Source organism: Uranotaenia lowii, chromosome 2 (genome assembly GCF_029784155.1).
Source record: "Uranotaenia lowii strain MFRU-FL chromosome 2, ASM2978415v1, whole genome shotgun sequence".
Lineage (NCBI taxonomy): Eukaryota > Metazoa > Arthropoda > Insecta > Diptera > Culicidae > Uranotaenia > Uranotaenia lowii.
This window is the reverse complement of record NC_073692.1, coordinates 155,175,316-155,194,913: the sequence shown is the minus strand read 5'-3', so window position 1 is coordinate 155,194,913 and position 19,598 is coordinate 155,175,316. Positions and strand designations below refer to the sequence as shown.

The 19,598-nt window shown below is 35.0% G+C and overlaps 1 protein-coding gene across 1 annotated transcript in view; it reads left to right on the top strand.

Moving 5' to 3' along the window:
• Positions 1-19,598, top strand: part of LOC129741988 (uncharacterized protein K02A2.6-like) — a 59,089-nt gene extending 39,491 nt beyond the window's left edge. The window contains exon 5 of the mRNA XM_055733832.1: positions 19,287-19,598. Within this exon, the coding sequence (XP_055589807.1) occupies positions 19,287-19,598 (312 nt within the window). The remainder of the gene's footprint in view (positions 1-19,286) is intronic.

Here is a 19,598-nt window from a genome sequence, read left to right as displayed (position 1 = left end):
AATCTTCAAAGTGTATCAAAATTTAAAAGTTAAAATGGTTAAAATGTTGTGCAAAGTTTGTATCAAATAGGTGAAGGAAAAAAAGAACTAAATGATAATAAAAAAATTATTGTAACGGGAATTTCACTGTAAAACCACGTAAACTATTCTGTTTAAGATTATTGAATGCCAAAATTAAACTTTTTTTTTTGAAAAAGTGTACATTATCACAAGCAACAAAATGTATACCTACCGAAAAGATTTTTGGACTTTAAGTGCGTCCAGAATTTTTTTAAGATTAAAAAGTTTTCCAATCTCGTTGGGCCTAATCATTTTTGACAATTTTTTGCCGGAAACCTTCTTATATCTTACTTTTACCTACGTCAATCACAACACTTGACAAAAATTTATTTTTAAACGATTCCGCTTGTTGTCCAGAGCAAGAAAGGAAAAAAAAACATTTTACCTAATGAATCAAATTCCTCCGAAATGGTAAACCTTTTCAAAACAAACACAACTCAGTTTACACTGCCCGGCCCATTCCATCCCACAGTAGCAGAAAGGGTACAGATAGCAGAATTTACCTTGCAGTGTGTAGGCCATCCGCATTCGGCGACCAAGAGCAGGAAAAAAAGTCGGGATTACATTTTCGCCAAATTCTTCATTTGAATTCTATGACTCTAAATTTTGAAACCTTTGTTTGGCATAGATTAAATTTCTAAATTCTAATACTCAATAACAAGTTTATGTCCGAAATCTGAGTCGTGATTTGTGATTCTAAAGCATAAACTAAATCACTAAATTTAAATACCCTATCTGGCTTACGAATTTATTTTTTCTATTTTTTTCCAAAGAACTGTGTCTAAAGCTACCCAGCGACACAGTGCCAGAAAAATAGGAAAAAAGCTATCCGTTGCAGACGTAACCCAGCAAACGCAACTTCTAAAAATTGAACCTTCTAAACTCAAAGAAAAACACCCATCAAATTTCAAGTAGGTGTTACGGCAGTTGTTTTTCCAATGCTAATAAAAAATTTACTACTCTTGATGCAGACCGAAAAACCCTCCAATCCAACAACACGCTTCTATCCTTCTTTCGAGCCTCGGCGAGTGCCCGAGGAAAAAAAATTGAACCAAGCGGACAAGGTGAAAGTTGGCCAACGGAAACTTTCCCAGGGAAGGAAAACGGAAAACGGAAAGGAAAGCAAATGGCTCGAAATATTATCGCTACACCATATACTCGAGCCATCCACCCACGCCCGAACAAAACTCATCCACTCATCGAGGGTTCCAACCGAGGGCGGGGGAGAGGCTTGAAGCAACAAACATAAACAAGTGCTCCATCCGCCATCGTCATGGACTTAGCAAATGAGCCCAGAGTAGTCTCCGGATGACGAATGTTTACATCTGGACGATTATCGGCCCAAGAAGTCTGGAAGAAGCTCACCCACATTCGATCTTGCTGGAAGACGCGAAGATTCTGACCCACTGAATCCGAACAGCCCAATAAGTTTCCACCTGACCTAGGAAAATGGAATCCACAGAGAGTAGGGACTCGGAAACTCTCTCCAACTCTACAGACGGAGAATTTTCTTTTCGTTTTCCACAAATGACGAGAGTGAGATGTGAACTCTCTTGTGGGTGGATTTTTGGCTTTCAAGCCTCTTTTCTCAAAAAAACAGCTGATTGATGAATTTTCGGGACAGTATTCGACTGTTCATTTTCGCTAATGGCTCAGTTTTTCCGTTGGAACGATTCAAAACATCAGTTAGCGCATAGTTGTCGGCAACATGTGGATCCTTGGATGTTAAGCTGCGGCACTTCAGCTCACGGCGCAAATATTATTTACTTTGAAGAAACAAATATCAATAACCGTGCTTATCTTATAATTGGGTCTTAAAACGCCTTCAAATATAGTTTTTATAAGTTCAGGAAATTAAATACAGTAAAATGGGATGAATGGGGACTCCTTTCAGAACCAACACATTCCTTGCGTGATTGCGTCAAAGCAAACCTAAGGTCAATTTACTTTATGTAGCTTGAATATACAAAAAATATAATAAAACAGTTATTTGAAGCAAAAATCGTCAAATTTTATAACATGACAAGGGTTGTTTGGTATCACTTCAATTAGTGATGAGCAAGCATCCACAAGTTTGCAATATGGTGAATGATTTTGTCAAAAAAAACGAAGACAATTCAAACTGCTTTGAACGGTAACCCATTTTGACAAAACCTTTTTTTAATCCACTTATCTAGAACAAAAATCTATATTTCATTTGAGTTATTTTGCCCCTGAAGTTAGGCATCATCATCTTCATTTCTGTCAAAACCAGTGTGGAAAATGTTGGGGGAAATAGGGAATGGAAAATCAAAAAAATATCAGCAAAGTAAAGAACTATGCACCGATATGCGTTTTAAATGATGGATACAATAATGAATACGTGAATTCTGCCAACCTTAAAATAATTGCATAGAGCCTAATTCCGAGAAAACTTGCTCTGAGGTTGTTGTGTTTAGTCATTTGCCATACATTTTTTGAAAATTTGTATTTTTCATTCGTATGTTTTACGTATGTCAATAAAATTTCAAAAATCCAAAAAAAAATCCCCAAATGAAGTTTGAAATATGAAGAATGGTTTGACAGTATTAACTCAAAATTGATCATTTTGAAACTATTACCCCTTTGGCTCTTAGAGCCTCAATTAGGAATAACAAACTGCATATTCAATTATAATAATTATAATAATTATAATATTATAATCAGAATTGAAAATTGCGCGATTTCAATGAAAAATCAAAACCAGAAACTGACATCATAATTTGTTTCATTTAAAAAAAAAGATAAAACAAAGTTTTTTTTAATGCCAAAACCAAGTTACAAAAAAAAACTTTCAAGACGAACCTCATAATTGTTAATCTAAATCAAGTTTGATTCGAAGAACTGTAACTGCAATCAGCTTTAAAATACGGAGTTTATGAAAGACTAACAATAGATCATGATTAAAAACTTTTATCTGACTTGGTGCAGATATATCATAAATATTGAAATAACGACCACAAAAAAAAATGTATGCAAAAAATTGGAATTGGAACAAAAATAATTGCTCGTATTTCAGTTGTTTATTATTGAATCCAATATCTTTCTCTATGCAAATGTAGCGTTTTCTTCATACTTTTAAGAAAAATTATGTATAAAATTATTCGTCACGGTTTCGAAAGAATTCTAGAATTTTTCCTGTTACACGGCTCATTAGGCGGCGCACACCTTCTTCGTCCATCGTTTTAGCTATCTTATTCTACCAGGTCTTCATCTGATTGATGTTTTTGACAACCTTTCCCTGTGCTTTGAGTCTCTGGGGACTGTTGATTAGGTTGAGGTTTTTCGGAACAAACTGGATCCCCTTCTCTGAATACCATTCTAAAACGTTTTTGCTGTAATCAAAGCTAGCCAAATTTGGCCAAAACATTACGGGATGGTCGTGGGATCGAATAAACAACACAATTTCTTTTTTGGTGACACTCTTTCTGGTAAAGTTCCGACGTCATTGTCTTATTTTTAACAAAACTTGTCACAGCTTGCCAAATGCCCTGCCGAATCATAAATTTTCGATAAAATTTGCCGGAAAAATAACAAATTTCAATTTGGCTGGAACATTCCATCGAGCCATTGCCAAGTAAAATTTTTAACCTGGGATTTGTCCGAATTTCAGCTGTTTGGGTAGCCTAGCTGCAGTCCTCAATGGATTTTACAAATAACTGTGCACATTTTTTCCCCTTCTTTCGGCTTCAAAAGTACATACGTGAATCTACAAAATTCCTGACACGTGGGCGCCAAGAACTTCCAAACCCGTCCACCAAAATCGTCACAATAAGAGCAAAAGTTTGTTCCAACTCCTAATGTAAGCAAGTGAGTGAAATCGGCTCTTCAATTCTAGCGAACCAACAACGAAATTCTTACTTTTTACAGATTCTGCTCTGCCTAATTCATGAGTTGATTGTCTGCATGTATTATTTTTACAGCAGCGCATTTTCAACATCATTCCATCTGTTTTGAACAATGTTGGTTTTAAAAAACAATCAATGGGATTTGTTATCAGATTGCTCATCGCATCGTTTGAAATATTCAAATGCTTAGCATATATATTGTATATGCTATGCATATAGGGGAGATAAAGGCATAATGGCCCCTTAAGAAAAACGCTTATTTAACCATAGAAAATAGCTATAACATGGAGGTTACATTATTGTTTCGTGTTCAGACACTTTAAAAGCCTATTTCCTAACGGGCTGAAACTTGAAAAACTAGATAATGCATTTTTAAAAATTTTGCCATAAGCTGAAAACCAGCCACTGTAGGGGCATAATGAGAAACAGCCCCCCCCCCCCCCCCCCCCCCCCCTGGGACAGTATAAGCACCATTAATCAGAACACGATTAGCGTTTTCTGCCAGGGAATCTAGCAACGAATTCAATTCAATGAAGTCAGGTGAGTCGTAGATTCATCAAACAAAGCAATAACAAAATAATCTAGGTCTGTTTGTAGAATTCAAACAATTCACACACGCTCATACATTATGTTTCTGGTGCTTTGTTTGGCAGATGATGCTACTAGCCGTATAATGTAACAATCAAAAAAATCGATCATGAATTGTAAATGGAAAAAAATCACCTTGAACAGAAATCGAACTGTAGTCTTTTGATTACCTCTCCGACACCTTACCAATAGGCTAAATCGTCGGATGTAACCTAGTCAAGTTGTGGCTCTATAAATCAATTTTAATTCACTGCTAGATTCTACGGCACAAAATGCTCATCGTGCTTCGATCAGTGGTGCTCTATATCCCTCGAGTCAACAAATTTAAGCAAAAACGTGTTTTAAAATTCATAATTGTGAAAAAAAAAATATTATTGTAAAAATTGAGAAACAATGTGTACATGATGTTGCAGTGCGTACATTATAGATCAAGGTTATTTTAAGATCATAACAGCTTATTTCGTGATGCTCAAAACTTATAATATTTTCGTTACTTGAGAACCTAGCTGATTTTTTTTAAATATCTCAGAAAAGATGATAAGGAGATTCCTGTTTTTGTGAAAAATTAATGCTATAGGAAGTACGAAACAAATCCTCATGAAAATTTATTTAAGAAAATAGGTACTTTTGTAGAAAAGAGTAGTGCTTATTATACCCTGGGTGCTCGTTATGCCTTTATCTCCCCTATAATATATGTGCTAACATCCCAAACAACACTTTAGGTTCTATAACCGCCTACAACACCAACTTTTAGTTTCATAAGAGACCTGGAGAATCTTATAAATCAATCAGTATTTCTTGGGATATATGCGGTATATTTATCAGTTTCAATTGGTATCTACATATTATTTGGTCATTAAATCAATAACCATTAGTTATCATAAAAATAGAAATGCTGGATAAAATTGAAGTCATTGTCTTTTTGATTACCTAATAGTAAAATCTATCTGTTTGTTAATATCTCTTGCATTCCCAAGCTTTTTGAGGCAATTTTGAATGAAAATTGTTTCCTTAAAACAAAAAACCGAATAACAGCCAAACAACACAGATTTTTCAAAGGTCGCTCAACTTCTACAAATATACTTGAATTCGTAGATTATTCACTGAATGCAGTGGATAATGGAAATCACGTTGAGGCATTGTATATAGACTTTAGCAAAGCATTTGATCGTAGAAATATACCGATGCTACTTGATAAGCTGCAAAAAATTGGAGTTGATTCAGGACTTCTGAAATGGCTTGAATCATATTTAACAAATAGACAACAAATAATGAAATTTAATGGAAAGAAGTCAAGTATCATTCAAGTCACTTCAGGTGTTCCACAAGGCTCACATTTTGTACGTAAACCACATTTCCTTCATCCTTAAACATCTTAAAATACTTATATATGTCGACGACATGAAGCTACATTTGGAAATAAAAAAAACATAAAGATATGAATTTGTTCCAGAATGAAATAGGCATATTCTTCATCTAGTGTCAGGAAAGTTTACTCGAATTAAATGTAAAAAAAATGAAACTCAATGTTATTAGCGGAAAACGATCATCTCCAATTTTGTAATTAAGGATTGCATTCGAAAAAAAATACAAAATTACAAATTCATGAAATTCTCAGGGAGGCTACCTAATAATGTAATGTATATGGGAGAGTGGGGAATCATGGGCCACTTTTTTTCGTTGTTCCATAAATTCTTTATTATAGAAGATAATTTTTTTTTTGTTTCGATTATAGTCGTTTTACCATCTTTATGGCATTCGCGACTTTATCAACGTTGCAGTTGGCGGATCGTTATTGAGAAACTTATCCGGTACAACTGTGTTCGATGTTTGCTCTTGGGCTCGAACTCGCGGACATCGGCTCAGGAGACAACAGACTTGCCAACTGAGCTATATCACAAGCCCTGCGAAGATAAAATGAAAATAACAAATGGTATCGTTTTCTACATTTTCAAGGTATCACAAGGTATTTTTTTATTAATTTTAAATATGTTGTTTTTCCCAAATTCTGACTGTTTTAAAAAAAGCAATATTTTTTGGGTTTTGAAAAATGGTGGGGAATCGTGGGCCACTAAATCCAAATTGACCAAATAACATGCAAAGTTTATGAGTTGACCCAAAACTGTGATTTCATAATTCATTTCGTTATTTTAAAGCAATTTCAGATGATGAAATAAAAAAGAGAGCTGTGTATGATCGAATAGATTCCAAAACCTGGCTCGCGAACGTTTTGGCAAAATTCCTTATATAGATGGACAAAATATTTTTCATAACTCTTCATTTGGCATAAGAAAACTTTACAGATAGGGAAAACGTATTTTAAGTTCAGAATATGTATAAAAAAAATAAAATATAGGTGGTTCAAGATGTGTGGCCCACGATTCCCCATAAGCTATGATTTGCAAATTGGTTGCGTTTGTGTGACTTATTGATGTTTCATCAAAAATTCCTTTTCCACGTGAAAGATCAAGACAAAACTAAGATCATAAGCGTATGAGCTTATTTTTGTTATGAACTTTAGATTCCCCATCGATGCAATTAGCGGTTGTATTTTTAATTATGAAAGTAGATTTTTCTAATTTTTTTTAGCTTGATAAATAAAAGAAGCATATGATGCGTATTTAAGTCAACAACATATAATATATGTGCTCACGCAAAGCGACGACGATGACAGTTGGTTCGAGATTTTTATCTCTACACACATGTGAGATATGTAAAGTGGCCCACGTTTCCCCATGGCCCACGATACCCCACTCTCCTCTACATGTAAAAAAATTGGTGAAAATCTGTTAAGTGGTTTTGGAGATAACGTCCAATACTGAAGTTTAATGACAAAATTTTTTGGACAGGATCGAGAAAAATCCAGAGAAGTTGCATTGGGAGACCCTAAAACATCTGGAAATCAACTATTCGACCAAAGTTCAAATGGTTAATCGTTTAAGAAGTCCTGGGGGATCCAATAGTGAGCTAATTATCGATTAAAAGTCTGGACTACTAGTGGGAAGGTATTTTAAAAATTCCGTGATGGATAGAAGAACGAAAACTTTAGCGGTCATCTGGCAGGTTTCTAAACAGAAAATTTTCGTTGACAAGTCTCGAGAGAGACTTTTTGGAGAAAAAATTGAGAAATTTAATGACTCGTACTTGAGGACGCTAACGATCTGCGGAAACTGCAAAATACTCAGTGTTGTGGCTAAAAATACAAAGAAGACTGCCTCCAAATGCAATCGTTTTCTCTGCAAAGCACTTCAATAGATCGTACAAAGTTTTATAATTTGTATAAGTTGGATCTGGAATCGTGCCATTACGCAGAAACTGTGGTGGAGTGATAAAAAGTCTAATACTTATATTGTTTTTGTGCCGAAGGAGTACAATCGACTAAATCTATATATATAAAAAGTAAATTCCGTTTATTTGTTTGTTTGTTTGTTCGTTTGTATGTTTGTCTTTAATAGGCTCAGCCGCCTTAAGAACTAGAAAGCTGAAATTTGGCATGAGTGCTCATTAGGACCAGGAATGATGAACAATGTTTTTAGATTTTTGGATGACCCCTTTTGAAGGGGGTCGTCCATGCAACACAAATGTTGTTTAAGCGATATTGACGTTACTATACATCGGATTGCGATGAAAATTTGCACATGAGTGTTTTGAGGGATGGAGAATTGATTCCAGGTATTGAATTTTGTGTCAGGGGTCGACAAAAGGGGTCGTCCATATGAACTGTTCAGTGTTTTTTACTATAGTGACGTTATTATACATTGGATTGGTATAAAAATTTACACATGACTGTTTTTAGGTACGAGCAATCGCTTTCAGGTATTAAATTTAGGGTCAGGGTTCGGCCATAGGGGTCGTCCATATCAACTTTAAATGTTTTTACGATATTGGCGTTATTATGCATTGGATTGAGATGAAAATTTGCAGACGGGGATTTTAAGGAACGGACAACCCAAGCAACCAAAAGTCTCGTTAAAAAGGTCGAACACAGCTTAATCAGCATAATCAATGTGCTGAAGTTCGTTTTATTCAGCCCAAAATTTAAGTTCTTATTGAAACTTTGAAGTTCCATTACAAATTTGAACGGCCTTCTATTCAGCCCACAAGTAAACGTTTAATCAACAAAAACAAAAAATAATTCTCCTCTCCTCTCTTATTTTGGTAACTACCGGCCCATGTGGTGCTGACGGTTTCTCGGCATCCATCTTTATTCCTTCCATCACCTCCCCTAATTGATCTTATTTAATTGCTTTGTTTTAAACTTTGAGCGATACATGCCGGCACGCACGCCAGTTCTGCTACACAATTAGGCTGGAACAAATATTAATTTCTTCTTTTGTCACCCCCCCCCCCCCCCCTTCGAAATTTCCAAATCCCGAAGGGGGGAATAAATAAAGTATGAAGTATTTTAAGTAAATTTCAAATAAAAATTCAAATATCCGAAAGATTACAAGACCAAGAACCAAATTTTGAAAGATGGAAGTTAATTTACATTTTGAATTCTTGATTTTATTGAATTTTTCGATAAAAAAATACTTGATTTATAGGTTTTATGCAATTATATAGTATGCAATTTGGTTGCATACAAGTTTTCGTGCAATTTATTCCAATTTATTTGTTTTTCGCATTATTTTTTATTGTCCCCCCCCTCGCGATGTTCCAACTCCGAGTGACAAAAGAAGGATTTGAAATTTGTTCCGGCCTTATTTGATTCGCTTACTCAAGCAATCAAATAACCTAATGGAAAAAATCTGTCCTGGTACCAGATTTGAACCCGATCCTCCGAGATGATAGCCAAAAACGCTGCCACGACGCCACGCCTAGATGTTGCCTTGCCGGCAGCAAAAATTCGAAGTAGTTATAAGCTTCCTAGAATACCCGCAAAAGCAGCCAGCGGCCAGCAGAAAGACGCATGTTGGTTATTACTAAGAAACATTACGAAACGGCATATAAATCAATCATCGGTTATAATAATATCGGTTAAAAAAATGGAATTCCATGTTTATAACTGTTAAGCTTAAAATTATACAAATTCTTGAGTTTAACTTGATATTAAATTAATGAACTGCTTCAACTGACTTTCTATGTGTGACAAATTCGTGGTAAGTAAATACAGTTGGACGAAATTTTATAAAGTCAAAATATTTACTCTTTTCAAAAACAATCATTTGCGAGTTAGCTTTAAGTTGTTCTGAGTTGAAGTTTCAAAATAAATTATACATTTCAACAATTTCCAAGCTCCAAAAAATGATTTATTTATTATATGCCCTTTGGTGATGTTCGTTCACATTCCATATTCATGAAATGGCGGACATGTCTCAAAAAAGGCTGTTCGAGGAACTTTATGGAACTTGAAGTTTATAGAAGGCTATTTGAGGAACTTCTTGGAACTTGAAGTTCACAGAAGGCTATTTGAGACCTAATTTGTAACTTTTATACTGTGTGGATGCGATAAACATGTCACGAAAAAGGCTATTTGAGAAACATCTTGGAACTTGAAGTTCACAGCAGGTTATTTGAGGAACTTCTTGATACTTGAAGTTCACAGAAGGCTATTTGAGACCTGATGTGTAACTTTTATACTGTGTGGGTGCGATTGACATGTCACAAAAAAGGCTATTTGAGGAACTTCTTGGAACTTGAAGTTCACAGAAGGCTATTTGAAACCTAATTTGTAACTTTTATACTGTGTGGATGCGATTGACATGTCACAAAAATAGCTATTTGAAGAACTTTTTGGAACTTCATGTCCATAGAAGGCTATTTGAGGAACCTTTTGTAACTTTCATGTACACATTCGAGAAAATTCGGTACCAATTCCCTTTGGAACCTTTGTTCAGCGAAATTCGAACTTGGGAGGCACGAGTTTAAGTAGATATGAGACTTTGGGTTGCTTGGGAATCGATTCCAGTTGTAAAATTTTGTAGAAGGGGTCGGCAAAAGGGGTCGTCCATATCAATTGTTCACTGTTTTTGCGATATTGGCGTTATTATAGATTTGATTTTGATGAAAATTTGCACAAGATCAATTGATTCCAGGTTTCAAATTCAGGGTCAAGAGTCGGCCAAAGGAGTCGTCCATAATTACACTGTTTTTGCAATATTAATGCTTAAATTCATTGGATTAAGATGGAAACTTGGTACGTGTGAGTTTCAAGGAACGAGTAATTGATTTTTAATTCAGAGGTCTGCGAAAGGGGTCGCCCATATAAACTGTGTAAGGTTTTTGCAGTATTGACGTTATTATGCATTGTATTGAAATAAAAAATTTTCACATAGAACCTTGAGGAACGCTCAATTGTTTCAGGTTTCAAATCTCGAGTTAGAAGTCGGCAAAAATGGTCGTCCATATTATTTGTTTACTGTTTTTGCTATATTGGGGGATATTCTGCAAATCGAGTGACGTGACTGACAAAATTACACTTCTTAATCATGACTCCAGGAAATGTTTCAGAGAAGAAACGTTAGTATGAATAAGCTCCAAAAATCGATCACAGGACATATGAGCTGATACTTCAAGCCTAGAGTGATTTTTGGAGCCGGCACAACGATATGAAATTTTTCACATCACGTCACGTGACTCTCAGAATAAGCTCCATTGTCTTGCTTGATTATCAATCGGATTATAATGAAAATTTGCACATGAGTGTTTTGAAAGACAAACGATCGATTTCAGGTATCAATTTCTGTGTAAGGGGTCATTCAATGGGGTCATCGATGTTAATAGTTCGCTGTTTTTGCGATAATGACGATGTATAATTCGTATTCAACTGAAAATTTGTACACGATAGTTTTGAGTGACGTGCAATCGATTTAAGGTTTCAAATTCAAAGTAAGGGGCCGGCAAAAGGGGTCGTCCATATTAACTTTTCAGTATTTTAGTTATATTGACTTTATTATACATCGGATTCAGATGAAAATGTTCATAAAATATTAAATATTCACTTTTTTTGCGATATTGACGTTATTATCCATCGGATTCAGATGAAAATGCGTACACGAGAGTTTTAAGAGATGGGCAATCGATTTCATGTATTAAATTCAGTGTCGATGTTATACATCGGATTGAGATGATAATTTGCATATAGAATTATTAGAGGAAAACAATTGATTCCAATTAACAAAATTTGGGTTAGGGGTCGACAAAAGGGGTCGCCCACATGAAAAAATAATTGTGTTTGCGATATTATGTATAATCGCATTGGGATGAGAATTTGCACACGGTAGTTTTCAGGGACGGGCAATCAATTTCAAATATCCAAGATAGTATAGGAGGCCACCGAAAGGGGTTTAACTTTTTGGCAATAATTGCGTTGTTATGCTACGATCGAGTCGAAAATTATACACTGGAGTTGTGACGGTCAATTGATTTCTGATTTCAATATTTGTATAAAGCGAAAAAAGAGGGTCATTAATATTAACTGTTAAATTTATTTTTGCAATAATTGAGTGAGTTTGTATCGGATAGGTACAGAAATGTATACACGGAGTTTTTTGGCAAAGTCAATTGATTCCTGATTTCAAATTCAGTAGCAGACGACAGAAAAAGTGATCGTCCAACATTTTTGCAAATATTCCTTAACATTTGGAAGTGCATCTGGAAAATGCTTGACAATTGACTTTCATAAAAACTGTTCATGACATATTCCAAATTGAAAGCGAAACGGAGTTCGTATGGGATCTATATATATATATAAATATATATGTATATATATATATATATATATATATATATATATATATATATATATATATATATATATATATATATATATATATATATATATATATATATATATATATATATATATATATATATATATATATATATATATATATATATATATATATATATATATATATATATATATATATATATATATATAAAGCAATTTCTGTGGGTTTGTTTGTTTGCTAGTTTGTCCTCTATAGACTCAGCCATCTCAAGAGCTAGAGAGCTGAAATTTGGCATGGATGCTCATTAGGACCAGGAATGATGAAAAATGTTTTCAGATTTTCGGATGATTCTTCTGAAAGGGGTCGTCCACACAAGACAAATATTGTTTTCACGATATTGACTTTATTTTTCGTCGGATTGTGTTGAAAATTTGCTCATGAGTGTTTTGAAAGACGAGCAATCGATTTCAGGTGTCAAATTTTGTGTAAAGGGTCAGACAAAGGGGTCGTCCATATTAACTGTTCACTGTTTTAGCCATATTGACGTTATTATACATCGTATTGTGTTCGATGTTTACTCTTGGGCTCGAACTCGCGGACATCGGCTCAGGAGACAACAGACTTGCCAACTGAGCTATATCACAAGTAGCTATATTTTCTTAAGGGGGGGGTAGGGTCTAACGAGTATAAAAAAACACCAGTTTCACGATTTTTTTCTAGAGCTATCGTTTAAACAAATGTATTCAAATTTTTTGCATTATATAAAGCATTGTTAAAAGAACATTTAGTAATTTTTTCGTAAAAAAATATTGAAAAATGAGCCGGTGACGGAGCATTTTCGAGGATGCCTTTTAGAAAACAAGATTTGCGGTGGACACTGTATCTCAGCACAGAATCATCTGAAGTCAAAAAATCAGAGCAAAATATTTTGAATAGATGTTTTTCTAGACCCCAACGTTTTTATTTAACTTAAAAATATTTTTATGAAATTTTTGTGGCTGTTTGAAGTAAAAACTACGATTTTTCACCTAAAAATCCGCCATTTTTCACTTGTAAAATCGCCTCAAAGTAAAAAAATCGAAAAAGAAAAACGTTGGGGTCTGGTATTTTATATGTAGAAAACATGTTCCAAGTTTGAAAAGAATCGGATAAGTAGTTTTCAAATGACGATGTCCACGGGCTTTAAAAATGTGCTTTCGAGAAAAACGCGTTTGAAGTTTCTGCTCTTGCTTTCTTGCAGTATTAGATAGGAGGAGATAAAGGCCCATAACTTCTACAGTTTTGCTTCAATTGACTTGAAAATTTGACACAACATTCTTGAAATGTTTTCCAATAAGAAAATAAAAAAATAAAAAAATCGATTTTTTGAAAGTGTTAGACCCTACCCCCCCCCCCTTAAGCTTCATTTAAAAAATGGCATCTTCTATAATCGACTATAATCGAAACAAAAAAAAATACATCGTATTCAAATGAAAATTGGTACACAATAGTTTTGAGTGACGTGCAATCGATTTAAGGTATCCAAGTCAGTGTAAGGAGCCGGCAAAAGGGGTCGTCCATATCAGTTTTTCAATATTTTAGCGATATTGACGTTTTTATACATCGAATTGGGATGAAAATTTGCACATAGGAGTTATAAGGGACAAACAATTGATTTCACTTATCCAAATTAAAGTCAGGGGTCGGTCAAAGGGGTCGTCCATATTAACTATTCACTGTTAATGCGATATTGTCGTTATTATGCATCGGATTCAGATGAAAATTGCTACACGAGAGTTTTGAGTGCCGCGCAATCGATTCCAGGTATTAAATTCAGTGTAAGTGGCCGGCAAAGGGGGTCGTCCATATTAACCTTACAATATTTTTGCAATATCGTCGTTATTATACATCGGATTGGGATGAAAATTTGCACACGATAGTTTTCAGGGACGGGTAATTGATTTCAGGTGTCAAATGTTTTGCCAGGGGTCGACGAAAGGGGTCGTTCATATTAATTAATTTTTCACTGTTTTTAACAATATTTACGTTATTATGCAATGGATTGCTTTGGAAATTTTCACACGAGAGTTTTGAGAGAAGGGCAATTGATTCCAGATATCAAAGATTGAATAAGAAGCCACCGAAAGGGGTTTAACTTTTTGGCAATAATTGCATTGTTATGCAATGATCGAGTCAAAATTTATACACGGGGTTTTTTGGCAAGGTCAATTGATTCCTGATTTCAAACTTTAGTAGCAGACGACAGAAAAAAAGATCGTGCAACATTTTTGCAATTGCTTATGCTTATGCTTATGATACGTACACAGCCAGATCTTGTCAGCATCCCGGTGAATAGTAAAAATACATTTACTATTCATCTTATCAAGGCCGGGCCCACTGTGCAGCATTGAACGCAGAGACGACTGGAACCAGGGGAGGAAGAAACGTGGACAACAGTACCATGCGTTCCCATGTTTTTTTTTTATTAATTCGTTGGGAGCATAGATGCTAAGATATTTCTATGCTCCTTGGTGTTAGGCCTTGCTATTCTTCCTTCAGGGGATGGAAATGAGGTTTTTCTACATTAAGTCCAAAATTTAACAATACAGTAATTAAAGAAATTTTTCTTTAACCATCATACACTGTTTAATTCTGGATCCCTGTACCTTCATCTCAGGTCATCGACCATGGTTATAGCGCCATTGCTCGCTTTTGAAAAGATTTGAAAGAGCAGAGAAATTATTAATACAGCACCGAAATCCTTAGAATTTTTTCATTCTAAAAGATTTCAGTGCCAAGAGGAATACATACACATATAAACACACATTGATATGCATATGATATAATCTTTTTCTTCTTGTTACACCAACATGGCCAAAACTCGTATGCATCCTGGAAAATGAAAAACTAGCGTTCCTCATTTTTCTTTTCAACATAGTGTCTGATAAATGGAACAGGCATTTGAAATGAGGAAAATAAAATGAATTGATCTCACCCGAAACTTCCAAAGTTGACAGCAATTCAAAAGGATTATCCAACTTTTAACAGCAAGCAAAATTTTTCTTGTTGTTTATTTCTTGCAGAAAACGTGTTATGTATAAAAAAAAACGAAACAACAAAACGATCAAAACTATCACATAAATTCCATTGATATAAAAACGATTAGACAAGGGGCCGTTCACATACCACGTGGACAACTTAGGGGGAGGGGGGGTGTATGGAAATGTCCACGCTTGTCCACGAAAAGGGGGTAGGGGTTTGGGTCATGTCCACGTGGACATACTTACTGTTTGAATCATAGAATTACAATGCTTTCCAATTCAAGTTTAAACAATCAAAAGCCACTTGAAAGCAAGTAATAAATATGATTATTAAGAAATTTAAAAAATATGTTATATCAGGTAAAGCTAATTCTTTTTTTTTCAATCGGCCATTCCAATAACAAATAGGCAAAAAGTAGTGTTTTTGAAAAAAAAAAACAATTTCAAATCTGTCCACGTGGACATCCGGGGAGGGGGGGTAGGGGTTTGCTAAATGTCCACGCTTGTCCACGGAGGGGGAGAGGGGTGTCAAAAATTTCATTTTTCTGTCCACGTGGTATCTGAACGGCCCCCAAGTGAAAATCTAAATCTGCTAAATGAATGCTAAAGCATATTAAAGCTATCAGTATTGACGTATGAAATGATAAAGACTCCAAATAAACTGTCCAAATACTTTTTAATTGATAATAATAATAATAGCAACAAAAAAATAAAATGCCCTGATATGATGAATACTTTACGCGATTTATTTAACCATTCCTACCTTGAAACAAAAAACCTTCATTTTTATGGAAATGTTTCCAATGCAACCTGAAACAATTTGCACATATTTTCTAATGTTCATTACCGATAAATGCTATAAACTGAATTATTTAGTTTAGTTAAAAGTTCAAAGTATAATATTTAAAAAGCGAAAATAAATTTTTAATTGAAGAACGATTGATACTTTATCGTAATATACCACATTTTATTATTTACTATTCCACAAATGTCACCCAAAAAGTCTGTAATGTGAAATATGAATATGAAATCTTATGTTCAGTTTTGAAAAATGTAAATCATAGTTCGCAAAAGACCATCTTTGTTGGTGCAATTAACTTTTCATTATGTTCAGATGTTGCGATAATCTTGAGTTTCCCGAGAAACATATTTAAGCACGCATAAAAACACATAAGCCGATGACACTCCGATGCGTCCGGCCGGCGAACATAATTAAGAAACGCACATGTGAAACGCGCCAATATGCCATCCGCAAGAAATAATTGAGCCACTCAGATCGTGCAACATTTTTGCAATTATAACTTAACAATGAATTCGGAAGTGCATCTGGAAATGCTTGTCAATTGACTTTAATACAAACTGTTCATGACACATTCCAAGTTGAAAGCGAAACGGAGTTCGTATGGGATCAGCTAGTATGTTATAACTTTGACTAAATTCAAAATTTTGAGTTATTTTGAAAGCTTCAGGAAACAGAAAACGTAATCAAAAATGCCTTGATTTGTAAAAAGGGTGATTATTAGTATGCATTATAGATGACGCATGTGTTGCCCAAATATTAAAGTCAAAAAACTTTCGCTATCTCAAAAACCACTTGACAGACCATCACCAAAATTTGCACATATAATTACATTACCAGGTAGTTCGCTGAAAATTTTATCAATTTACATCTATGCATTCAAAAGTTATACACAAAACAAAGTGTTGATTTTTTTTCGAAAACACTTCTTACACTAGGAAATCAGGATGTAGAAAGAGGTAAGAAAGTGAGAGATTCAGGAATAATCCTAAATTCCAAACTTATTTTACACACCGTCTTCCATCATATGAGGCTCGCTGCATGTTGATCGACATCCAAACACTAAGAAAACGGCGAGAGTAAGCAATGATTTTTTATGTAAGCGATATTGTTTCGCAGAAAGTTGATACAGCAGTTCAATCTGTCCAACTGAAGTAATCTTGCCCGAAAAAATATAATTAAGTTTCTTATATTGATATTTTTACACTTCTTTTAAATGAAAGATTTTTCAAATTATATAGGTATTTTGGACAAAAAAACCTTTTAAATTTTGTTAAGAAAATTAATAACGCGGTCCTTTAAACTCTGAAAATTTGAATTTTTCAATTAAGTTACACTACATTTCATTTTAAATTTAAAAATTGAACAAATCAAAGATTCACCTTTCAAATCTCATTTCCATATGCTGGAATATGATTGTTTTGCATCAGGAGTTTGTTAAATAATTTCAATATTTCATCCTTCCAAACACTAGCTAGTGTTCACAGTAATTAGTATGATTTTGTCTTTGAAAAAACCGTTAAAAAGGTTAAAAAATCTTCAAAAAAATAAAATGTTCTAGACCCCCCGGTGGATTATTTCAAATTTGGGCTCAAATCAAAGGGGGAAGTCCCATCTTTCGAATGGTGCAAAAATTAGCGATGCTAATTTTCGATAAATAAAATCGTTCCATCAGAGACACCGTGATTAGCTTTTATTATTTCAGCTAGTAGAATTTTTGTAGTCTTTTTTACCCCTAAATGTATGGAACACCCTTGTGCATTTTCTTTAAAAACAAAACAAAACCAAAAATTACTGCTATTGATACTGCGATAAACATCACAAATATATCATAAACTATACATTTGCAAACGTTTTTATTTGATTTTTCATTAGAAACAAAGTTTATTCCAACTTACCTTTTTTTCTTATAAGAGTGATCATTGCATGTTTCTGTAAATTTAAAAATAACTAGTGGAACCAATAATTTTTCTGACTACGTCAACTCCAAGTCCCATCAACGTTAAAACTTTTGATGTACAAGCGACGTGATTATTTATGCACATTAAGTTTTTAGAAGCCATTGAAGTTGAAAAGTGCTGCATGATGCCCCCGTTGACGTTACTTTATACCGTATTTGTTTATGCCGAGTGTTGCACTGGTGCACCACTAGGTGCTGTCAAACTGTTTGTTTATTCGGACGGTGTTGTAATGGTTTTGACCTGGTGTTGCACTGCCATCGGGCGGTAGTGACCCGAAAATTCTGTCAGTGTTGCGAGAGAGCGTGTGAGTGAGTGAGGTAGCAATACACTGGCGACGATTTGTGTTTGTTTTTGTCGGTTACGGTGGAACACTGAGCGAAGGGAGAAAACAAATACGGTATTAACTAAACTGTAAAGCTGAGATTGTTTGTTTGTTTGTTTTATTATAGAGGCTTGCTGGGTAGATTCGCCTCTGAGCGTAAAGCTGAGATCATGGTCGGCCCGCCTACTCGCAAATCCAGTTGTGCAAAACGCACTTTTATCCGCCTCGTTTTCGATAGCTCTGCCCTTTAGCGATCATCCTCCGCACGCACTCTGATCATTGATTACACAAGATGACGATCGCCGAGTGAAACCAGCGCTTGAATTCTATCGAACCAACAACGGAATGCTTACTTTTTACTGATTCTGATTTGCCTTATTCATGAGCGTGTTACCATTGGGGTATTTCGCCCAATCATACCCATGAAGAGCAAGCAGTTTGGAGTACTCAATCTGAGTGCTCAGTGGTAGTTATCATAATCGATTAAGTATCGATAATTCTTCCCGCCAATATTTGAATTTAAATAAGAACACAATTTGTAAGAGAATTTATTAATAAAACCTACTCTATGATTAAAAACAACAAATAAATAAATAAAATTAGGAGATTAAAAATAACGATCATTCCAAATTCAAAAACAGAAGCTAGCGCATGCAAACACTTATGACACAACACAAAACACTTGCCCGATGAGAAGCAAAAGAGCAATGGAAAAACGTCAGGTGGAAAATGAAACGGAAGTGTGGGTTGAGATGGGTCAGCTAATCACTTACTAAGATTCGCATATCCTTTCCACCTTCGACCAGCACACGGTTCACATCGAGCTACAAAGTGACCATAGTTGCCAAAACAAGCGTGCACGTGTAATAATTTAAAGTGTCGAATTAAAGTTCATATTAGTGGAAAAGATATTCAAAGCTAACGAATAGAGCGAATCAAGTAAGTCTACAAATTGGTTGCTGTAAACCCCATCCTAACCCCATACTCAATCCACCAGGACCCAGTATTTGTGGCTAAGAGATTCAACCCAGTAATTTTGGTCCAGAAGACTGATCCAGCGGTTCAAGTCAAGAGCTTTGACCCAGCAGTTTTGGTCAGGAGAGTTAACTCGACAAAGCTCCAGTTTGCCCAAGTCAAACGGGCCAGTGAGCAAACTTCTGCTTCCGTTTCTCCGTTGAAAAGCCTGCGCACGGACTCGAATTGCAAGTCCGGCGGGCATCGTGAGAAGCGAACGAAAGTCAGTTTCCCACGCGATCAGCCGCCACAGCCACCTAAATACAACAACATCGTCGTCAACATCCGGTCCTAG